We start from the raw sequence: 22910 nt of genomic DNA, 5'->3' as shown, positions 1-22910 counted from the left end.
AATCTCCAGGCGAAAATAGGAAGTAATTTTGCCCCCTATTGTATCACGAGGCTTACTTACTTACAATCTCTATCATAACGATGGTATTCATATTTAGAATCGATACCAAAGAGAAGCAAAGACCGAAGCTTGGAGGAAAGTACCTCTGGGTGTGTCGTAGTTAAGTCGAAAATTTCAGTACCACTAGTCACACAAGGTATTTGTGATCTTCTGGCAGGGAGAAGGAGAAAAATAACTCAAGGCTTAAAATTCTAATGGTGAATAGTAAGCTATGAAGGCACTTGACGTTAGAATGTCATAAATTCCAAAACATCCATCATATTGAATCCACCAGTCTGGATTTCATGACTATTCCATGAAGTAAAAATATCGTTTTTGCCAATTATAGCAAAATTAAAACAGAAGAGAAAAGGTACTAAAGGAATGAAAAGGTGCAAAAAACTATGTTTGTCCCAAGAAACTTGAAAACATCAACAAAAACAGAGAATGAGATGAGAAACCTTAAACTTAGGGTAATTATGCCTGACAAAATAAGGTTGCCATGGAAACAAGGCAGAGTCCCATAAATAAGGCTTTTTTGGGCTCAGCTTTTCCCACCTAACTTATACACTCAGTAAACAACTTGTTTCATTGTATTTTGATTACTTTCCTCGTTATCAACGTTTAGAGTTTCCCCCTCGTCACCTTCCAGTCCCCAGGGTACAGAGTACAAATGCTGCATAAAATTTAGATTCAAATCTGTCAGTAGGAAAATCAATTTCTAGTCTTTGGTTTGTAAATATATATTTAATTTCAATAGTTCACTTCGAGATAATTAATTGTATGCTAATTTTGCGGCTAATGTCTAAAAATCTCGCCTAATAAAAAAATTAAGACTTTGGCAGGAAGTGCGTAGTAGGTAACTCTCTTGAAGTGTTTCGTAGTAAAAAAGCCTCAACCTTAGTATTTTTTTCTTGATATTACTAAACTAAGGGCTTAACTTTGCAGGGATACTAAGACTTCACGATATAAAACGTGGGCATGGAAAATATGTGGTCTGAAAAACAGGCCATTTCCTGTTGCTTCCCATATGCTTCAAATAGGACCAAGTTGTGATAACAGCCACAAGCTAATGAAAAATTCCCGTGAGCTAATGTTTCCACCCATGGAAGCCTAAGAATAGGGCGTTACAGATATGGTTTGGTTTTGTCTGAAATTAATTGTACGTTGCTAAAAGAGAGATCGCAAATTGGCCAAAATTGCACTGAAAATCAGCCTGTGGGGACCCCTGAGGGGCTGATATCAAGAACTCGGCTAAAAGAAGGTCGTTGAACATGAAACTTTGGCGTATTACATAAGTCCACATAACAACTTTGTGCACCAATTTTAAGTGAAATTGGCCGACCTTCATTTCCAAGTCTGCCCCGGTCTCTCAGGCAGAAGCTCTTAATATGTTTCTTGCAGCTATCTGATCAAGCTTATGTTTCTTGAGCTTGATGTATAGGTTTATTCTTCCTTTTGGTCGTTCTGGCACCATATGATTCAAATGTAGCTGTTTACGTGCAAGTCTGTTGACTGAATTACATGTTGTATTTGCCACTGTTCAGCTTAGCTCAGGCAAGACCATGGTTTCGATCCTCCATGTGGATCTCATCAGTTGCCAGTATTTCTAAAAGACTATGTATGTTTGTAGTTGCTAGCGCAACTCGTACATATGTGATGATGTAAGACATTCTGCTGCGGCTTGTACAAACTCGTAAAATGGCTATAAGCCTACACGACTTCTACGGTTCGTGACATTTGTACATTTGCTGTTCTCTGTTTGGTCACTCGACCTTTTTTTTGCTTCACTCGTGTTTATGAAGGGCATTTCAGGTTGTATTAAAAGGAGGAATTTTAAGTAGAGTTGAGCCGTTAGACCGCGCTATGGCAAATTTTTAGAATTATTATTATTATCTACATTTTTCCATCCTCAGGAAACTGGTTTTCGATTTTTTCATGATCCATGAAATATGCATTTACTTGCGTGTGATTCGTGAACCAGCAACTTTTGCGAGAACAATTTTCCACTTTTCTTGGAGATTTTAGCATCATTAAAGCTCGTAAACTTGTTCAGAAGTGTTTTTAAAAGTTAGTAGGCCAGCGTCCTAGCTCTAGAGACAAAACGGTTACAGAAAGTTTCTAGCTACTCTAGGTTACGCATTGAAGAGAGTGCCACTCAATTCTGTGGTTCTGAGCAATTATGGTAGTCCACAGTTTATGTTTATGTTCAGAGTTAATGTGCTTTGTGTACAAGGCATTCATTAAAGGGACACCATGTACTTGAGCGCAAAACATTGTGGTGACTTTTTGTGTTTCTTCATTAAAATATCTTTAACATGACTGTCGCACTTGTTTTCAAACATCCAAAAGGTTTATTTCTAATTTTCATAGGTATGCATACCAGAGATGATTGTATATTCTACGATCGATTAAAGGAACAATAATGTGAGCACAGTGTACGTAACCCGGGATACTGTTTCTCTCTGTGTGTTTGTTTTTGTGTGTGTGTGTGGGGGGAGGAGGGGGGGAGGGGTTAAGCAAGAGACCATAGGTTAGCAGCAAATAGAGGTTCTCATGGCTCCCTTTTTTTTGAGGGGGGATGGGGGGTCGTGAAAGATACCATGGGTAGGTTGTGAAGGGAGAGGAGCCTTTAAAAGATACCATGGGTCACTTCTCAAGGGAGTGGGGTGGGCTGTAGTAGAGACCATGGATCACTTACCAAGGGATGAGGGGGGGGGGGGGGCTATAAAAGAAACCGTTGGTATCTGGATAAGGGTAGAGGGGCTATAGAAAGAGACAGTAGTCTCAAGTTATTCTAGTGGATCCCTTATATGTATAATAGTTTTGACCACTTCCCTAATAATAGCATGTTCACCTACCTCGGTTTGTAATATACTGAATCTTGCAAAGTGATTCTTCCCTGCAAATAATTTTCAGTGGCATTCTTGTCAGTACTCATATCCAACTTTGAAGAAAAACAGTTACTGCCAAGTCCCTTGTATGTATCATCTATCTGTGTTATTTGTGTCATTTGATTAAGCCAGTAGTAACTGCTAAAGCATTATTCCATGTGCGACTTTCGGGTTTCCATTTTGAAGATGTTTGAAAGTCCACCATTTTGACTGAAGATGTGTTATCCGAGACCCGTGCGTGACAATGTTAACATATTTTACCTGGGGGTGAGGGTCGGGATTTCAGAACTTTTAACAGAGTTACTTTTCTTTGTTTGAATTTTAAGCCACAAAGACTTCGTTCGTGTGTAGCATTTTATCGTTTTAGCTAAGAAAGGAGGCCCTAAATTGGGACCAGCATCGAGATATTGGAAAAATTCTAATACTTTTTCTTTCGGAAATAACTCCCACTCTACCCTTACCCTGTGTGCAAGACTGTTGCTGGACAATATGCAAATAAGAGACGCAGAGCCATCGAAGATGGCGGCTTATTTGTTACTGCTAATTACTGGAGATTTCTGCCTAATAGCACGTTGAATAATAGTACCGAACAACAAAAATGGAAAATGTAGGAACATTTGCATAGGATCTTGGTAATATTGAGTGATTTGGGGAATTCAAAATCATTAGACGAATGCGCACAGGTTATGCAAACCTAATGCAACACTGTTGAAATGGCAGGATAGGAATGTTGTTTGACAGCCAAGACATGATAACCTAGCTAAGGTAGACATATATATTATATGTTGGTTTATGCTTAAATCATGCTTACATTCCTGTGATATTTCGAATTGAAGTGATTTAATGACAAAAACAATGGTAGTACTTTTGGTCACGCATTCAACTGCTGGCATGATTTCAATTTTTTTGTGTATGATTTGAATTATGTTTTGACGAGTGCCTAATCATTTGCCCAAACTAAAACTTAGATATATTGAAAGACCTATCCTAGTATAGTTAGAATCTAAAATCTTTTGGAATTCTGAGACATGGCACATGGTCAAAATGACAATTGTTTTCAACGACTGACGAACTCATCGTTGGAGAACACTTTGGTTTTGTTTACCTCTAAATAGTTAGATAAATCCAATATTCTTGAGACTGGGCTTTTTTGGACAAGGAATAGTTCTGCATTAAGTTGGTTGTATTACAACTTTTCTGTGCTCAATAGTTGCAAAATGCGAATTGAATGAAAATGGTCAATTTTCAGCCCAGTTAGAACTCATTATAGATTGATATCTGGACGTCAAAAGGAATGTTCTTTCTCTCGGAAATGCCAAGATATTTGAAGAAAAAAACTACACAGAGTTTTTGCTTTTACTAAGACCTACTTATATGCAACAGTAGGGCAAATTCTATTTTTCAAGCCCTATCGAACTATTTTTGATTCTTGTGTACATGTGGTCTTAAAATATGATCCATCCATCCATTCATCCATCAATCAAAATCAATCAGTCAATTAATCGATCGATTAATCAATCAATCAATCAATCAATCAATCAATCAATCAGTTAGTCAGTCAGTCAGTTAATCAACCAATCCACCAATCAATCCACCAATGACAGAAATTGAAAGGGGTATAATAATAAAAGATCAGGTATAAATGTAAATTGGGTATACTGTATAAAATTATTACCCACCTACACCTCCAGCCTCACTATCCTCTTTTTTCTAATATGAAAAAATCACTTATTCATATTGCACAATTTAATTTCAGATGGTAGTAAAACAAAAGATTATGGTAGAGGATTTCCTTTTCCTTTGGCTATGTGGGTAAGTTAGGAGTGTACATGTGTTGTAAGTGTTGTAAATATTAAACAAAAGAAATGTGGCAAGCATCCGATTTAATTTGTTTATCACTCTTATGACATCTGAATTAAACTCCGGTCACTGTACAATATTTATACATTCAGTGCTTCTCTCTGACAAGGTGTATACTGTATGGATACTAGTCAGCAAAATTGTTGGAAAAAGCCTGACACTATAACACATGGTACCCTACACGGGGAGAGCAGTAATATTGCCAGTCACTTTACACTTCAGAATTTACCAGGTTTAAATGTCAGAATATATTGGTGACCCATTAGGCACCTTTGACCCTCAGAATTGATACAGATCGCCGTGGACTTACCTTTCAACTGGCACCCTATGCCTTTTTATGGTCCCAGTAAATAGTTACTGTCTAGCCTTCAATAGAAATGGATGTTACTGCTTGTCAATTGGCATTAAGTAACAATTTCACATATTTTTAGCAGGATTTTTTTCAGGATATTTCACTTCTGATTTTTACCCTGGCTAAAGCCTTGTTAGTAGTTCTGTTATGTGAGTATTTTGATCTCAGTTTGGAGTGGTCTACACATTCAAATGTTTTTTCAAGAAAATGACTTATTTATATCACCAGGGAATTTACAGGCCAGTTAATTTGAGGTAAAGTCTGCGTATGAGCCAAGTGGCCCACCAGGCTGGAGCTTATCCAGGTTTCCTAAGCATGAAGTGACTAGGAGTACTTCTACTCACCCCTGGATGGGATGCTAGTCCATCGCAGGGTTACCCCCAGCATTAAATTCACTGGTACCCATTTATACACCTGGGTGGAGAGAGGCACTGTGAGAGTCAAGTGTCTTGCCCAAGAACACAACACAATGTCCCTGGCCAGGGCTCAAACCCGGACTGCTCGATCCGGAGACGAGCGCACTAACCATCAGGTCACTGCGCCTCCACCCAGTTAATCTGAGCACTACCATAATTTACAAAAAGCATTGATGCAAAAGTTTTCATTGATCATTGACTAATTGATTGATTGATTGTTTTTTCATATCTGTACTACATTTTAGGATCTAGAGCACTGTGATCCTAAGAAGTGTTCAGGAAGGAAACTTTCAAGACTTGGGTTTGTGAAAACATTAAAACTCTCTCAGAGATTCAATGGACTCATTTTAAGTCCCTTGGGAAAGCAGTGTGTATCACCTCAGGACCACACCATTGTTATAGACCATGGGATAGCTGTTATTGACTGCTCATGGGCCAAATTGGAGACCACGCCATTTGGAAGGATGCGAGGTGGCAATATGCGCTTATTACCTTACTTGATTGCTGCCAACCCTATTAACTATGGAAAGCCTTGTAAACTCTCCTGTGTTGAGGCATTTGCAGCTACTCTGTACATTGTTGGTAAGTGTTACACAAGTTAGATAACATTACTTAAGGAGTTTCATTAAGGGCCGGGAACCAGGCAAATTGACCAGCTGTGAGGATGATTTTGCCCACCTGGTTTGACCATCTAAAGGAGAGTTCTTCTTGTAAAGAAGTTCAAGTCAAAAACCTTTGCCCACCTGTGAAGACCAGTTGCCCTCCTGTTGAAAACATTAATGAAACCCCTGCATTACTCAAGAGGAGGGTACTCGTACAGTGACATGATTCTTAATTGAAATTACATGTAGATGTAGAGACTACATGTACAGGTATCTATAACTTTTGTGCTTTACCTTGAGGAAAAGTTTCAAAATTGTAGGCCCTAATATTGAAAGTTGCCAGTTGGACCCACTACAGTGTACATGTGTAAGCTTCAGTTTCAATGAAACACAATACAATACAATTGAAAGTTTTATTCAGAATCAGAATGAATAGATGTGACAAGTTGTAATAGGGTCAAAACAAAGCAATCATGATAACATCAGCGACAACAACAAAAACAGAATAAGTGGGCTCCCTGAATAGACAATAGAGAGGTTAGCCCTATGTGAAAACTACCTTGAAGTGGCAAACACAAATTATGTAGGGACAGAGTAACAGTGGTGGAATAATGATATGATGAAAATCTATAAAATTGTGTATATATATATATATATATATATATAGGCAATTGTGGAAAACGAGGACGGACAACTTCGAGCGAAAAAAATATATATACAGTAAAAAATCTAAGAAATCTAAAAAAAAGTTTAAAAATTTAATAAAAATAAACGTTTCGGTCAAAGACCTTCATGAGTTGCAGTGCAAGTGAATAATAAATTACAATAACCTTAAATAAGTTTACAGTATAAAAAATGACATCATATTACAAAGATGATTACATAACAGGGCGTGGTAACACATGAAAACGAAAAAATTAACCAATGATAAACAATCGGTGATTACTAAGCGAGATACTATGACAATGCGGTACAAAACTCAAAAGACACAAACCAAATAAGAATAAATAATCGAATATAATACAAATAAGATTAATATCAAAAAAGTAACGCGATTCGTCGAGTCAGCCGAAAGTGTGAAGGGACCCGCGTGTAAAATATTCAATGTTCAAAAAAGGCGGTCCCAAAATCCCCAAACAAAGCCCTTGAAACTATGCCGCGGCAAGGCACAACAGGCGCCCTAAACAGGGCCCTTAAACAACAATAATGTAATAAATTCCCCGATGGGGGCCCCTGAGAAAACCTAGCGCTAACAAAGCTAACAAGATCCAAGGTCAGGGCCTTTGAACACCTGAACTAAGATAACCGCCAAATTTGCAAGTTATTTTTGCGCTAATTGTAGTTTATTCTTTTTTTCAAGTGAAATTCCTGACGTTTGTTCAAGCCAAAAGGTGCCAGAGAGAACAACTGTGCACTCCAATATGCCTCTTTAGTGATTAAAAGCTTTTCGATGTTACTTGTATTGTTTGCATTTATCTGCACTTGATCAATACACTGGAAAGAAAAGTCGTTTAAGTCGTGCGGTGTTCTGTTGAAATGCACCGCTACCTCACAAGTCTTTTTCTTTCTTGCGAAATCTAACTCTAAAATCTGTTGTTGTAGAGCCAATGTATTGTAAGTTACATTTCTTACACGAAGCCAAATAAATGATATTTTTTGAATCACAGGAAAGTTTCAATCGTATCTTATAGCTCTTGCCTGTTTGAAAACTTTGGAAAGAATTTGATTCAACAAAGTAGTTGCGACAGAGATCACATCTTGTTCTTTTGCATTTAAAGCAACCCTTAACCTCAACAACCTCTTCAACCTTAGTGTTAGAGCCATAACGAGATGGCGCTAACAACTCCTTAAGGTTTTTAGATCTTCGAAAAGAGGCTATGATGGAATTTGGCGGAAAAAATTCTTTTAATTTGGGGTTGGATTCCAAAATACCTAGGTGTTTTCTGATGATGCGACCAACATCAGATTCTACAACAACAGATTTTAGAGTTAGATTTCGCAACCACAAGTCTGCTATGCTGACCAAGAAAAAGACTTGTGAGGTAGCGGTGCATTTCAACAGAACACCGCACGACTTAAACGACTTTTCTTTCCAGTGTATTGATCAAGTGCAGATAAATGCAAACAATACAAGTAACATCGAAAAGCTTTTAATCATTAAAGAGGCATATTGGAGTGCACAGTTGTTCTCTCTGGCACCTTTTGGCTTGAACAAACGTCAGGAATTTCACTTGAAAAAAAGAATAAACTACAATTAGCGCAAAAATAACTTGCAAATTTGGCGGTTATCTTAGTTCAGGTGTTCAAAGGCCCTGACCTTGGATCTTGTTAGCTTTGTTAGCGCTAGGTTTTCTCAGGGGCCCCCATCGGGGAATTTATTACATTATTGTTGTTTAAGGGCCCTGTTTAGGGCGCCTGTTGTGCCTTGCCGCGGCATAGTTTCAAGGGCTTTGTTTGGGGATTTTGGGACCGCCTTTTTTGAACATTGAATATTTTACACGCGGGTCCCTTCACACTTTCGGCTGACTCGACGAATCGCGTTACTTTTTTGATATTAATCTTATTTGTATTATATTCGATTATTTATTCTTATTTGGTTTGTGTCTTTTGAGTTTTGTACCGCATTGTCATAGTATCTCGCTTAGTAATCACCGATTGTTTATCATTGGTTAATTTTTTCGTTTTCATGTGTTACCACGCCCTGTTATGTAATCATCTTTGTAATATGATGTCATTTTTTATACTGTAAACTTATTTAAGGTTATTGTAATTTATTATTCACTTGCACTGCAACTCATGAAGGTCTTTGACCGAAACGTTTATTTTTATTAAATTTTTAAACTTTTTTTTAGATTTCTTAGATTTTTTACTGTATATATATATTTTTTTTTCGCTCGAAGTTGTCCGTCCTCGTTTTCCACAATTGCCTACAAATTTCATTACTCGAGGTTTGGACTACGAATCCTTTTGGATCCTTCTGGCGCGTGGCATCCCTGTTGGCTCGAAGCATCTTAACTTTACATATATATATATATATATATATATATATATATATATATATATATATATATATATATATATATATATATATATATATATATATATATATATATATATATATATTAAAATACAGGCATTTGCAAAATGCAACCATCATTATGTGTGTTCATCAGCAGAGATATGATGGCAGCAAGCTTTCTTGATTTCTGATATGCACCATAAATCATGTTTTGCTCAATATGTATGAAAGCATGGTCAGTATTGGTTAGAAGTCATCTAGTCTTTGTCATTAATAAAAAATTATATACATACAGTGTAGCTGATCAATCACTAAATAAATACTTCACTGTCACGTTTATCATTGTAACTCGCAGTAATACAGTATAATAATTGTTTTTTCAATGTCATAGGTCAAGAAGATCTGGGCACTACACTACTGAAACGTTTCAAGTGGGGATCATCTTTTTATACACTGAACAGGTTTGTGGCTAAACTAAAGTCTGATCATTGATGAGATAATGTCTCATAAAGTGGAACAGTTTACTTGTGAGGTTTACTCAGGTGAGGGAAGGCATGAGGATGTTCTAACAACATCTGACATTAATGGTCATGGTCTGCAGCATATTTAGAAATTTTGCCTTCACTACACATGGGGGTGTTGGCCAGTCAGACCCAAGATATGTTTAATTAACACAATAAGGTTACAACAAAGTGGATAAAAGATGCATCAAATAACATCCTACATGTGCCAAAGTCAGACGGTGCACCTCAAAACCTCAAATTAGGAAAATAGGGACCGTGTACCCCTTACCAAATGTATTGGTGCCACATTTGGGGTTTTAAGGTTACTATATAAACAACAGAATGAAAGGTAAATAAGATAACACTATTTACACAACACTAGAACAGAAAAATATACCATCTTTGATTTGTCATCAGTAAGGCTGACTGCAGAATGTCACAAGTTTCTTGACTATCTCTTTACAAACATACTAATCATAAGCCTTTGTGTACTACGCTAGCCCCCAGTTTTCTGTTCCAAGTCGGCAAAATATAAATTTATGTCATTTGATACAGATTATCACAAATTACATGTACATTACTCCTTGATCCCCACTACATCCAGGAAGAAGATCTTTAAAAGTTTTATTTTGTTTTAATAATGCAGAGTTCTGCTGGACCGGTATGCTGCTTGTAAATCCAGCAAGGAGGTGGTCGAAGTTCAGAATAAATGGCTCGAGGAGTGTGAAAGAGAGCACAACTCACAATCGTCACAAGGTACTGTAAATTTACATGCACATGTATGCTCTTCAGCTAGGCCTTTCCTGTGAGAGAGGCCAAATCTAGACTGTTTGGTAAGCCGCGACAACAACGAACTGCGAACGACAGTGTACAGAAAACCGACGTATACCGACAGATTACTTGACGAATCGTCCTACAACCCGACTTCACACAAAGCCACGACTATAAAGACTTTGACGAGACGAGCACAACTAGTTTGCGACACACCGGACAGTTTACGTGACGAAAACAGATACCTTGAACGTGTTTTCACCAAAACAACTACAACACTGACTTTATTAGACGAAACATTTACCGACCCACTGAAGCTGACGCTACGAACAGGAACCCAACACCTGTTACTACAGTGACTATACCTTACATTGAGGGCACTTCTGAGACCATCTCACGGATCCTACAGCCCTACAACATCCGTGTAGCTCACAAACCTACAACTACGTTACGACACTTACTGACCAACGTGAAAGACAGGGACGAACCTAACATCAGACAGGGAGCAGTTTACAAGATCAAATGCTCCGACTGCCAGGCTTCCTACATTGGTGAGACTGGCAGAAACCTTAAAACGAGACTGACTGAACACAAACGAGCCACGAGAAATGGCGATGCCAACAATCACATTGCTGCACATCATCAACTGACAAACCACAACATCGACTGGGACTCTGCTCGGTGCTTAACCTACAGTACAAACTATTTTCAGCGGTTGACTCTGGAAAGCTGGGTCACTAACCTAGAACAAACGCCTCTTAAGAGATGTCAACAACTACCGGCGCTTTACAGACGACTTTTCCACGACGGAAACGAAACTGACAAACGGACTTCTAAAAAACTTTGGTTGGAGTACCTATATTTTATTTTCTGGAACAATATATTGCCAGTGTTATACTTGATTATGGATTACCTATTTTGATTAGAGAATCAGATTAAGCTATTCATTATTTTCAGTTGCATTTCTCTCACTATGCTTGTGGCTAGACCAGGCACAGCCACTGTTTATTTACAGACTGTATATTTACTTTTCAACTGATGATCTTTTGGCTATTTGAAACAATCACCTTTAGAACTGACTACCAGCTTGATGTGTTGGAAACTGACATTCTTAAACTCATTAATAATTTATCAAGTTAAAACAAAGAAAATCACAACCGTGAGGGAGGTCTGGATACCCGGTCTTAATTAGCATAGATTTTGACGATTTTTCTTCTCCGTTTACTCCTTAGCCTTTGCTTGGATAATTTGAGAAGATCTATCAAACACTCGAGACTGTGTTTCATCCAAACACCTCGAATTTCATCAAAAATACTCTACTGGGCGTCATTTTTCAAATCTCTTCTTGGTGTTTGGATATCCCAATGAAACACTGTCCCTCGTGTTTGATATATTACATCAAGTGGTTACCGTCTCCATCAAGCCTCTTGTGAGAAATGTCTTTCTATGGAGTGTTTTCATATAGCTTTATGAAATCATTGGGATGAAAGTTAAGACAAACTGAGAACGTTTTACAATGTAATGCGAAGTCTTGCCTGTTAGAACATTAATTTTTCTGGTTTTAAATCGGTCTGCCTTCACCAGTTAATGCATTATTATTATTATTATTTTTATTTACAGACTTGATGGACATCGATATGACCAAGGAACATTTCAATCCTAACCGACCCATTGTCAGGTTTGTAGAACACTGGAAATCATTAGATTCTCTTTCAACATGAAAATTTTTGAAAACTGTTCTCAAAATGGAATTGTTTGAGATTGCAATTGAGTTTCTGAGTTCAGACAAAATCTGGAAATTTTCGAAAAATTAATGATAATGCTGTAATTCCCAAGATTGGTTACCGTTTGATTAATCTTGTTCCTGATTTGTTGTGGATAAAGTCCGAGAGATCTGGGAACAATATTAAATTCTGGGGGATGGGCGATACTCTACAAAGTTGTATATGGGAAGGCTCTGCTCCAAGGTCCAAGCCCTTACCCTTTTGTGTACCATTTTGACAGGAAAGGTATCCCTTTCGTAATTCTTTTATAGAATTGCATCCCTTTTCTAAACCCTGGAATGAAGTCAACAAATGATATTACTGGAGAACATGAAGCATAACCAGAAGAGATATTAACCAGAAAAACAAGGATTTTATATTCAGTTCATGCTCGTTTTGTACTGAAATGCCAGTTTTCCCTACCCTTTCATATACCTCAACTTGTGAAATCCCTACCCTTTTGTATACCTGAAGCCTGAAAAAGGTGGATGGAGCCTCCCCATGAAGGCCATTATAGGGGGCACCCCCCTCTCCACCCTGGGAATTAATTTAGGTTGTCATGCAATTTCTCCTTGTATTATTGAGTCATTGTCAAGCACATAGGTTAGGAGAATAAAGCAAATCATGGTGAAAATTGTCCTGTTACTGTACAGTGTACATGTACCACCAAATTCTCTGAACTAATATTGTAATTAAATGGTTTTCAGTAGCGACGAATCAGATGACAGTAACAGTGAAGTCAGTGATGATGACGTAAGTGATGATGATGATGATGATAACGATAATGGTGATGAAGATAATCGTCAAGCTGGAAGTTATGACGATGTTAGAAAAGGTAAACATGGAAAATATCAAGAAGAAAGTGGAGACGAAAAGACATTACAAAGTCATGACCAAGGAGAAGGTGCGTGTGGTGTTCTTGGTGAAGACGAACTGTTGGTTCGTAGTGTCGACGACGAAAACCTGCTGAGTTGTGAAAAGAATTCTAAGTTATCAACTGAGGAGGGTTTGCTCGAAATAACCGAGAGAACTGAACTTGTTAAGCTGGAAGATAGATAGCACTAGTGGCTTGTCTTCCTGCTGCCTTGATAAAACCGTAGGAAAACGTAAAATACACGAAAGGTATTAAGGTAGAACCCTCCCATTAATGAGAGCTCCAATTACGAGAGCTGCAACATTTCTGAAAAATAGTGGCGTTTCGTCCTGGACACTCTCAGTACAGTAAGACCAAATTGTGTGATTTACACCCCCAAGCTAGACGACGAGTATCCGTGATCTATACCCGTGGGAGTCCCCTTCTTCCCCCCCCCCTCTCTCTCCCCCGGGGAAGAAAAACTACAAAGATAGCATAATAAGCCACAGATAGCGAGGATAGTTGAGGTTTGGGACGATTGAGACGCACATAAAGGCGGAAACTAAGCCCCACCCCAAAAAATCGCTTACACGAAGCACTCAAAACCCGATAACGAAGCACCAAAAGTCTAAATCGAGACTTGCTTATTGCGAAACTTGCGAATAGCTTCAAATTCGAAAGCGAAGACAAATTACGCAAAAGTCGAAAACGAAGCGGCACCAAAACGAAACACTCAGTCAAGATTAAACATGTGACATCAAAAACTCTAAAATGAAGAGGAGGGTTCTGAACACCTGAATACCGCAATACCGCGACACTTTAATCGGCCGAGTCGAAACTTGATGTCATACTGAAACCACTACTCTGTGTGTTAGTTTAGAGCAAATAACAGGGAAACAACAATAAGGAATTGTAATTTTCGATTTAGACAAAATAAACAAAATAAATTACATCCATTCGCGTGTTGACTAATAATTAACTAAAAATAACTTACCCTTTTCCGATGGGAAACTGGAAAAGGCTCGGAAAACGTTGGAGGACTTGGAGAATAATCTTTGATACCGTCCAAACAGTGTAAAAAAAATAAAAAAAAACACGAATCCCGCAGGTTTGGAGAATACCACAATACCGCATTTCGAGATTAAAATTACTGAAATACCGCAATATCAATTGTCCAATACCCAATACCGCAAACCGCAATCTCCACCAGTGAATGTCGAGAAGAACAAGACATCACGTATGAAGCATCTAAAATTTGAATTCCACGGTAAAAGCGAAAACTCTTTGATGGTAATGTATGATCAACAGCCGGTAGCTGTGAATTCTGGCAAATTACAATAATCGCTCTTTCGCTCCGCTAAGCGATAACTACATTTAAAAGCTGTGAGTGACATATATCCTCTGAGAAATACTGAAATGATTTCATTCTAATGTAGCTCTATCTTTCTAGTTCTTGTTTAAAAATCGTTTGAACAAAACAGAGACCAGACAAGTCAAAACAACTCGAAGCTAATAGTAACACCACTGATAGAGGCTCATAAAAGTCATCCCAATTTAAGTTATTGAAGCAAAACAAGAACACATTCGTCAATTTTTCATCGTGTACTAAAAATTCCCAAAATGTTTTCTTTTCAATTTTCGAGCTTTGTTCTTGACGACGATGTCCTTTCATGTCATGTTTTCGTGCTTGAATAATAAACAGTCAAAAGCTTGTTACGGTCGTCGATTTATCGCCTACAGGCGTATGTCTTCTGGAGCATTACAAGCTCACGGACAAACAACTGCAAAGATTGAAAGCTAGCTGGAAACTATTTTCATGTAAATTATGTGGCGCTCGTTTGTTTAAAAATTTCCAGAGGTAACCATTACATGCCTGGCAATGATACTGACCAAAATACTGCACTCTTTTAATCTTCCGGTGTTCCGCTTTCATTGCTCTGTAAACCAGTCACGAAAGCACCTTATTTTATCCGGTTTCATTCTTCAAATAGACTCGTTTTGGGTGTTTCAGTTCTTGTGCTTCGTTCGTTTCCGAGTTACGTTGTTGGTGCTTCGCGTTCAGGTCGTTGTTTTCGAGTGCTTGGTTTTCCATACACTGGTGAATTGTCTCATCTCTCAGGATACCTACAATCTTGGACAGAATAAAATGGAACAATTATCCCCCATCCCCCCCCAAAGCAACGATGAAGGCGCGAAGGAGCAAAAGCGCGCCATTTTGGCATCATTGAAATGGGGGGAGGAGTGGTCCAGATGTTCCATTTATTTTGTCCAAGATTGTAGCGTCGCATCGTCACGCAATGATTAAGTCCTCGGTCAGTAGTTACAAGAACCCACTGCATGGTTAAAATGTCACTCATGGTGACATGGTGACATGTCACTAAAATGTCAATCATGGTGAATTAAAAGTTATAAGCTAGCCGATGTTTTCGATGCCTTCCAAGCGTGTCAGAACGGATGGAACCAGGGGGGGCTGGCAGCTACCTTTGATCTTGCCGCTTTTCCTGTTTCCATGATCGCCCCAGTAAAGAAATCTGTCAATCATTCGAAAACTAGAGTGAGCATGCGCAATAGGTAGCATCAAGTCTCGTGCTCGAATGGACGCTCGAATGCGTAGAGACCCGCGAACAGGTGTTTGTGTAAAATGAATTACCTGTTGGTTGTTTTCCTGCTTTTAGCATTTTTTTTGCGGTAGTACGGAATTTAAACGTTCCATTCCTGTGGTTCGCCCTGATGAATTTGTAGGGAAGAACTTTACTGGTGTGAATCGAATATCGAATAGCGCTCCCGGTGTCAGCACCCACTTGACCTGGGAAATGAAATTCAATCAGACGTTTTATAAACCTGTGGTTTTAGTTTCCGAAACTATCAACTGGAATGCAGTCAAAGGTCAGTTCTGTATAAGGTTGGTAGAGTCAATATTGAAAATGCGGGTGAGAAGTGTCCGACTTCAGACTCGCAGTTTGTTGACAACCAAGATCATGTTTGGTAATTCCACGGACGATTGGACTTTTCGTCGTCTCAGGAAGAAATTATTCACTGGAAACTGTAGGGTTTATCACACGCCATGTTCACGTCAACAAAAGAGAAGGTTTCGATTGCGATTTCTAAAGTATAGAAGCGTCAAACATTTCTACGACTGCCACCGACAAGAGTCCGCGCTTACATGTAGGTTGGAACTTACATTAAATTATTTGTGTCAAGTCTTTTGTTTCGTTGCTCTTGAATGCGTAATTATGTGTGAAACACCACGTTTATTTTACGGAATTATCCCCCTGTTTGAATGCTTCATGGCAGCTGTTCTTCCAATTATGTTGGTCAGTTTTCTGAGTTTCTACAAATGCTTTACACTTCGGACACAAGGAAAAGAGCTTCAATCCTTGAGAACATTTTTAGTTGATAAAATTTTGCAACTGGAAACCCTAGCTTCTAAAGATAAACAAACAACTGAAGAATACTTAACCTTACAAATAGAGCTGCCAGGTTTGCATGTTTTCACGAAAGAACTGAAGGACTTGGCAAATTATCTACAACCAGGGTTTGGAAACCTCCTTTCCATACTTTACAGTTCCAAGTTAGTTTCAATAGAGACTGCAATGAACCATCACACTTCAGAGCTGTTCCCTGCATGTACATGCAACTGTTTAAATTCTAATTGCCGGACACATGAGGAGTATGAACGTTTGCTGGGGCTATCTAAAGAGATTGAGGGGTTTGAATATGATTTTTTGTCCCTTGCTTGTACAACATCGAGCTCACTTCAAGGCAAAGACATCCAGGCCCTTATTCATAAATGTGAAAAGTTTGTCGAGAGGTTAAGTTCAGTGACAGTCGGTGAACTGTGCAATCATGCAGTAAGGTCATTCCGAAAGTTCTTGCTCACACGGGCAGAAACTTTGGAATCTAAACTGTACATTCTGAAGGAAAACTCCACTTCCACCCACACACCTTTGGGTGAGGGGGATTGTACTACTGATCAGGAAACAGATTTTAACATCAAATTGCACCAGTATGGTGGAGGGAAACAGTGTTGTATTGCTGGGTGTCAAAATGGGGCTGGCATGCATTCAGTAACTAATTTACAAGGAAGGTATGAAGTTGACTCTGGATTGGCAAATGAACCATGGTTGCTCTATGTGTGTAATGATCACTTTGAAGTAGACAGGAAGAACCATGACTTAAGCACTGAAGAGTTTCCAAAAAGTCAAGTACATGCAACAAAACTGAGCACATCACTTTGCACTTTATGTCATCAGTCAAAGACACTATACAACCAACACCCTTGCCAAAAACATGTTATAAAAATCTTTGATAAAGAGTGCCAGATTCCATGTGACAGTGTATCTTCCTGGATATGTATATTTGACAATCAGTCATCCCCTTTGCAAACTCCACCATTGCTTGATTGCTTTGCCTGCAAAAACTGTTCCAGTTCAATTGTTCTATCAAGAACAATTCAAGCTCCTTCAGAATTCAAATGTCAGTTTTCTGCAAACCCGTTAATGAAGGAAATATACCAAGCCATGGCCACTAAGTTTTTATGTGAAATGACTGGTTGGAGTATTGCTGTTGAACAATCTACCTCTTTCAAGTTTCAGTTCTCACCCCAGAGGGGTAACAGACAAAATCTAAATGAAAGATTGCTGCACCTATTCCTTAAGGATAGTGAGCTTCATTACCAGGCATACATACTACATTCCAAAGTTAACATTTGGGGCTCGCTTGGCAAAGTACAAGAGCAAACTGTTGCAAACATATCTTCTCAACTTTACACTACTTTAAAGAGAATTGAACATGAAAAAATCTGTTGTGGAGTGTATGATTCCAACATCATAAAATGGGCAAAACAGAAAATTGGATCACCAGACCCACCACAGTTAATTGTTGACTCTGAATGGGTAGTTCCTATGAGGAAAGCTAACTCAACAGTCTATATAAATGAGACAGTAAGGAAGGCGAGAGTAAAGTGGGATGCAGGAAGTCTTAGTACTTGCCTTGAATGCCAATTCTTGGTGAAAGAGCGCAGTAGGTCTGGCCGCTGTGAAGTATGTCAGAAAATGCTTGAAAACTCTTTGAAGAAACATAAAGAATTAGTTCCAGGAACTGAAGAAAGGGCAACCAAATCAGATAGTAAAGTTAAACTCTCTACACTCTCCCCATCACAGCTACTTGATCGAGCACATAATTTAAGCAATGAAGTCAGAAAACTGAGCTTTCAAAACAAACGTCTCAGGATGATGCTTAAGAAACAAAAACAGAAATTATGTGTTCCTAATTTCCACCCAACTTTTGATGAACTGTCCGAGATGATGAATTTTGCTGTTACAAACAAGCTGTTGAAAGAAGGGTCCATTCTGTATTCTTTTATGCTTGATGCCTTGTCTCAACTGAAACTAAACCAGACCTCTTACAGTGACGAGTCATCAAGTGAGGGGCACAAACCTCAATCAAAACCACAAAATATGCGATGGGACCCACTTACTATAAAACTTGCTGTAAGTCTCTCAGTCAAATGTAAACAAAAGGGTTATGAAGCTGTTAGAAAATGGCTACCTTTACCATCATGGCGTTTAGTACAGGAGTACAGGAATATGGATACTTCATCTGATCCTGTTGATCTTACTCAATTACAAAAATGCTGGAATGAAATTAAACAGCGTGGTATCTGCAACCTGTTTGGCTTGCATTGGGATGAAATTGACATACGCAGTGGAGTTAAGTTATGTAGGAGGACTGGACAACTAATTGGCTTTGAAGATTTTAATCTTCCATCTGAACTGGAGACTGATGATGAATTTGATGAAAGTAATTTGCCTCATGATTTAAATTTTCCAGAGGAAGAGGAAAATGAGGACACTAGTGAAGATGATTCTGAAAATACTTATGACTCTGACTCAGACTCAACTACAATTTCTAAACCTAAAGTTGCACGCCAAATTTGTCAGTTTTTCTTGACCAGTCTTCAGGGTGATTTTACCTGGCCAGTAGCCTCTTTCCCTGTTTACAGTGTCACAGCTGAAAAGTTGAAGAAGCACATGGTCTGGCCTCTCATTAAAGCACTAGATAAGGTTTCAGATGGTAAAATCAAGGTGGTATATGGGGTTTGTGATGGAGGTCCATGGAATTCAAAATTTTTTAAGAAGTCATCAAAAAAGGCTCCATGGGTTGGCCAAAATGAAGTAACAGGAGGTGACATCTATTGGATATCAGATTATCCACATATGATCAAAAAGCTGAGGAATTTTATGCACAATCCTAATTACAATTTAACACACAAGGGACGAAGCTTAAAATGGGATCATGTTGCTGCAGTTGCTAGGCAGGATGACAGTCCTCTTAAAAGCAAACATATTTTCATTGATTCAAAAAGTAAAATGAAAGTGAAGTTTGCACGAGAAGTACTTTCAGAATCAACTGCACAAGCTATGGAAGAACCTTGCTTCCCCTACAGTAAAAATGAAACTTCCTTTACATGCAAATACATAAGAATGTGCGACAAGCTGTTCAGAATCATGAACTCTGTTTCCCTTCAGTCAAATTACATGACAGAGCTTCTGTCTGTACTAGTTTTCTTCAAAGGATGGCATGATGAAATTGAAGAGAAGGTGAAATCATGCATCAGTAAGGAAGACAAGAAGGCTTTGAGGAAGCAGTTCATTCCACTGAAGACATATCATGACCTCCTTGTCTTGATTCGGGGTACAATTGGGTTAATTGGCTCGATAAAGATAAATTATCCCCATATCAACATTGTCCCAAAGAGTCTTTGTCAAGATGATGTGGAAAATTATTTTTCACTTGTAAGAGGTCGGGAAGTGTCACCAACTGTTCAGCGGTATATGGAAATTCGTTGAACACTTGACATTGACTTTAGTATTACTCAAGAGCTTGGTCTTCTAGAAGGTTCATCAAGTTCTTATGAAGGTCCTGCATTTTCTCCACAGCCCCTTAACCTATCAAAAAGTCAAAATAAAAGGGGTAAGACAGAAGAAAGAGTTAAGACAATACATATTATTCAACAAATGCTACAGCAAAATCAGATTAACTGTGAAGACATCTTAATGGGAGCAAAAGGCTCAGCTTTGCCTGACTACAGTGAGGACCAATGGAAAAAACTAGAGTGTTAGTACCTGGAAATTGTTTCTATAATAGGGCAATCTTTACCAACAACTCTTATTAACTCGACTCATTTAGTACTGGACTCACTGTCAGATCCAGGGAATCGGCATTGTGTGATGAAATTTAACATACTTCTTGACCACAAACTGAAATCTGAATATTTCAACCCTCGCAGCTTTAATAAGGACTCCTACAATACTGCATGGACACAACTACTTCAAGACACAAATTTATTTTGTTGGTGGTCCAGTTTGTGTAACCTAATATGTGGAGGACATGATGGTAGTGAAGAAGCAATGGAAGTGTATTTAAGAAAGTTTGTTAAGGGGAGATGTGTATATCATTTGATGAAAGGTAATTTATCCCCATTATCTGGTCACACTGCTGCAATTAGAGTTAAACTGACACAGAAGTCAGCTAAGAGTGAGTCCATGAAAGAGCCAAGCCCTACAGATGTATGTAAGAGATGTAACATGTTAGGACACTGGGCCAAGAATTGCAAAAATGCACCTGAACTGGACTGGTTAGCAAAGCAAGTATGTTTCAAATGTGGACTAAAAGGCCATTTAGCAGCACAGTGTGTAAATAATATTAAGACCAGGTACAGTTATAATAAACGCAAGACCAAATGGCTTAATTTACCTGCAATGGTTGGATTACTTCAAAGTGAAGACCTTGAAAGCAATCCAAACTATAAGCCACTTAAGGATGATCCACCACCTGGGATTGCTGATGTACGGCCATACCTAAAACAGCGTTCAGAAGCCTGGAAAGAAGCAAGAAAGAACATCCTTAATGCAAGCAAGGCAGGAGTTATTACGGGACATTTTGGTCTTTCACAGGCTCAAAGTTATTGGCGAAGTGCTGTTCAAGGACAAATTGAAGGTAGCAATGACAGTACAAGTATTATTAATAAATTAGCAATGGAGTGGGGAACTGTTTGTGAGGACTGTGCTAGGGTTTCCTACCTTAAATTCTTGGCTGGCTCATGCTATGATTTTACCATTTTTGAAACTGGTTTATGGACAATCAACTACAAGGACACAGACATGTTTGGATGTTCCCCAGATGACATTGTTGTAATACATGGTACTGGATTACATGGTATCAGTGGCAGAGGTATTGTTGAGTATAAGTGTCCATTCAAAGGAGGTTATCCCTCACATTACAAGCAATTACCAGCATGCTATTATATGCAAATGCAGTTGAATATGAAAGCAACAAATGCAGACTGGTGCCGTTTTGTCATGTGGACACCGCAGACAACAAGAGTGTATACTGTTATGAGAAATGATAGTTTTATTGGTGAACTACTGGATGCAGTGCATAAACATTTTTGGAACTTAACTGCACCACCAACATCTCTTCACCCAAAGCTGAAAGAAATTGAAAGAAAAGCCAAAGAAAATTCTGAGAAAATAAAAATGGTTGTTGAAGTACAGTCTTACAGTAGCTTATCATCCATCCCTCACCTTTCAACTTTCAGTCCTGAAAATATTGACATTCAGGTTACCAAAGAAAAGAGGCACAAATCACTGAAACCAGAAAAACAGAACAAGCGCATTCTGCATTGTTCCAAGTGCAGAAGGCCACTTGTTATTTGCAATCAAGACAAGTGCATCGACAAAAGGAATAGTGCATGTGCTAAAAAGTCCCTGTTTAAAGATGACACAAAAAACACACAGTTGATTGACCCTAAACAGCCTCAAGTTTCGTTATTGTTTAGTTCATACGTCAATGGGTCAAACACTGTTACAAACTCTTGTCATCAGGATGCCTTTTTGGTTGTCATGTCAGAAATTCTTAACAGAAATTCAGAGTTTATGAGAACCTTACCTACAAACCCACAGCAGACCAAAGCACTGCAAGCCTTGAAATCTGTATGGAAGTTCAATTGTGATGGCAAATACCATGACAGTAAGATGGCCTTATGGTTGTGGCTGCAGAATGAAACCTGTAATGGTCGCATCTATTATAGACTTGGAAATCAGTGTAGTTTGGAAGGAATCATTCATTCATTACATCATTATATGGGTCAAGAGGAACGGAAATTCTTTAGTTTTGTTACATTAGTTTCAAGAAAGTGTTCAAAGTTTAGTGACCACAGATTTACATTAAGGGAACAATGCAGTGGCACATTTAAAATAATAGTGGATGAGATAGATCCTGAAGACCGTACTGATCCATCAGATCAAATAAGTCCTGTTAGTCTGGTAAAATACTTCAAACGTCGTATCACACCTGGTGGATATTCATGTTTTTCTGGTATATGCAGCTATACATGTCAAGATAAAAATGAAGGTAAAGCCAGCATGGGTACATGTAAATGCAGTCAACCCGCTGTACGAACCACAACTGTTAAACAAGTACCAAACCTTATTATATTTGAAAGTTTTAAAGCAGATCCTTTGCCACTTAAATGGGATCCCCATGTCGACCAGGAGCTTGATGTGTTACAAGAGAAATACAAACTTACTGGTTTAATATACCATAGTCAAGCTAGGGCACACTACTGGTCCGAAGTTTATGTGGACAGCAGTAATGCATATTGTGTTAATCCTGGCTGGTATGCCCATGATGGGCTTGTTAATGGTGGAAAGTGTATCAAAACTGGAGACAAACCCAAGTCGGAATCTCATGGAAGGCATCTAAGTTTGGCTTTTCTTGAGAGACTTACCTCAATACATGTATGCCACAATACAGAACCACCAACATGTCAAAC

At 38.5% G+C, this 22910-nt stretch overlaps 1 protein-coding gene across 3 annotated transcripts in view; it reads left to right on the top strand.

Annotated features, from left to right (window-relative positions):
- The window catches only part of LOC145491254 (18S rRNA aminocarboxypropyltransferase-like), a 30088-nt gene that overhangs the window by 6439 nt on the left and 739 nt on the right, over positions 1-22910 (top strand). The window contains exons 2-7 of one of the 3 annotated variants that reach the window (XR_014049795.1): positions 4690-4745; positions 5807-6143; positions 9574-9643; positions 10332-10441; positions 12077-12134; positions 12927-15516. Coding sequence is in view for 2 of the 3 variants with exons in the window: in XM_081470411.1 (XP_081326537.1) it covers positions 4690-4745; positions 5807-6143; positions 9574-9643; positions 10332-10441; positions 12077-12134; positions 12927-13278 (983 nt within the window). In the remaining variant the exon portion in view is untranslated. Of the gene's footprint in view, positions 1-4689; positions 4746-5806; positions 6144-9573; positions 9644-10331; positions 10442-12076; positions 12135-12926; positions 16449-22910 lie in introns of those variants that run through there. The other 2 variants (XM_081470412.1, XM_081470411.1) reach the window with 2 other exon arrangements.

This window comes from Orbicella franksi, chromosome 6 (genome assembly GCF_964199315.1).
Source record: "Orbicella franksi chromosome 6, jaOrbFran1.1, whole genome shotgun sequence".
NCBI lineage: Eukaryota > Metazoa > Cnidaria > Anthozoa > Scleractinia > Merulinidae > Orbicella > Orbicella franksi.
This window is presented reverse-complemented; position numbering and strand designations above follow the sequence as displayed.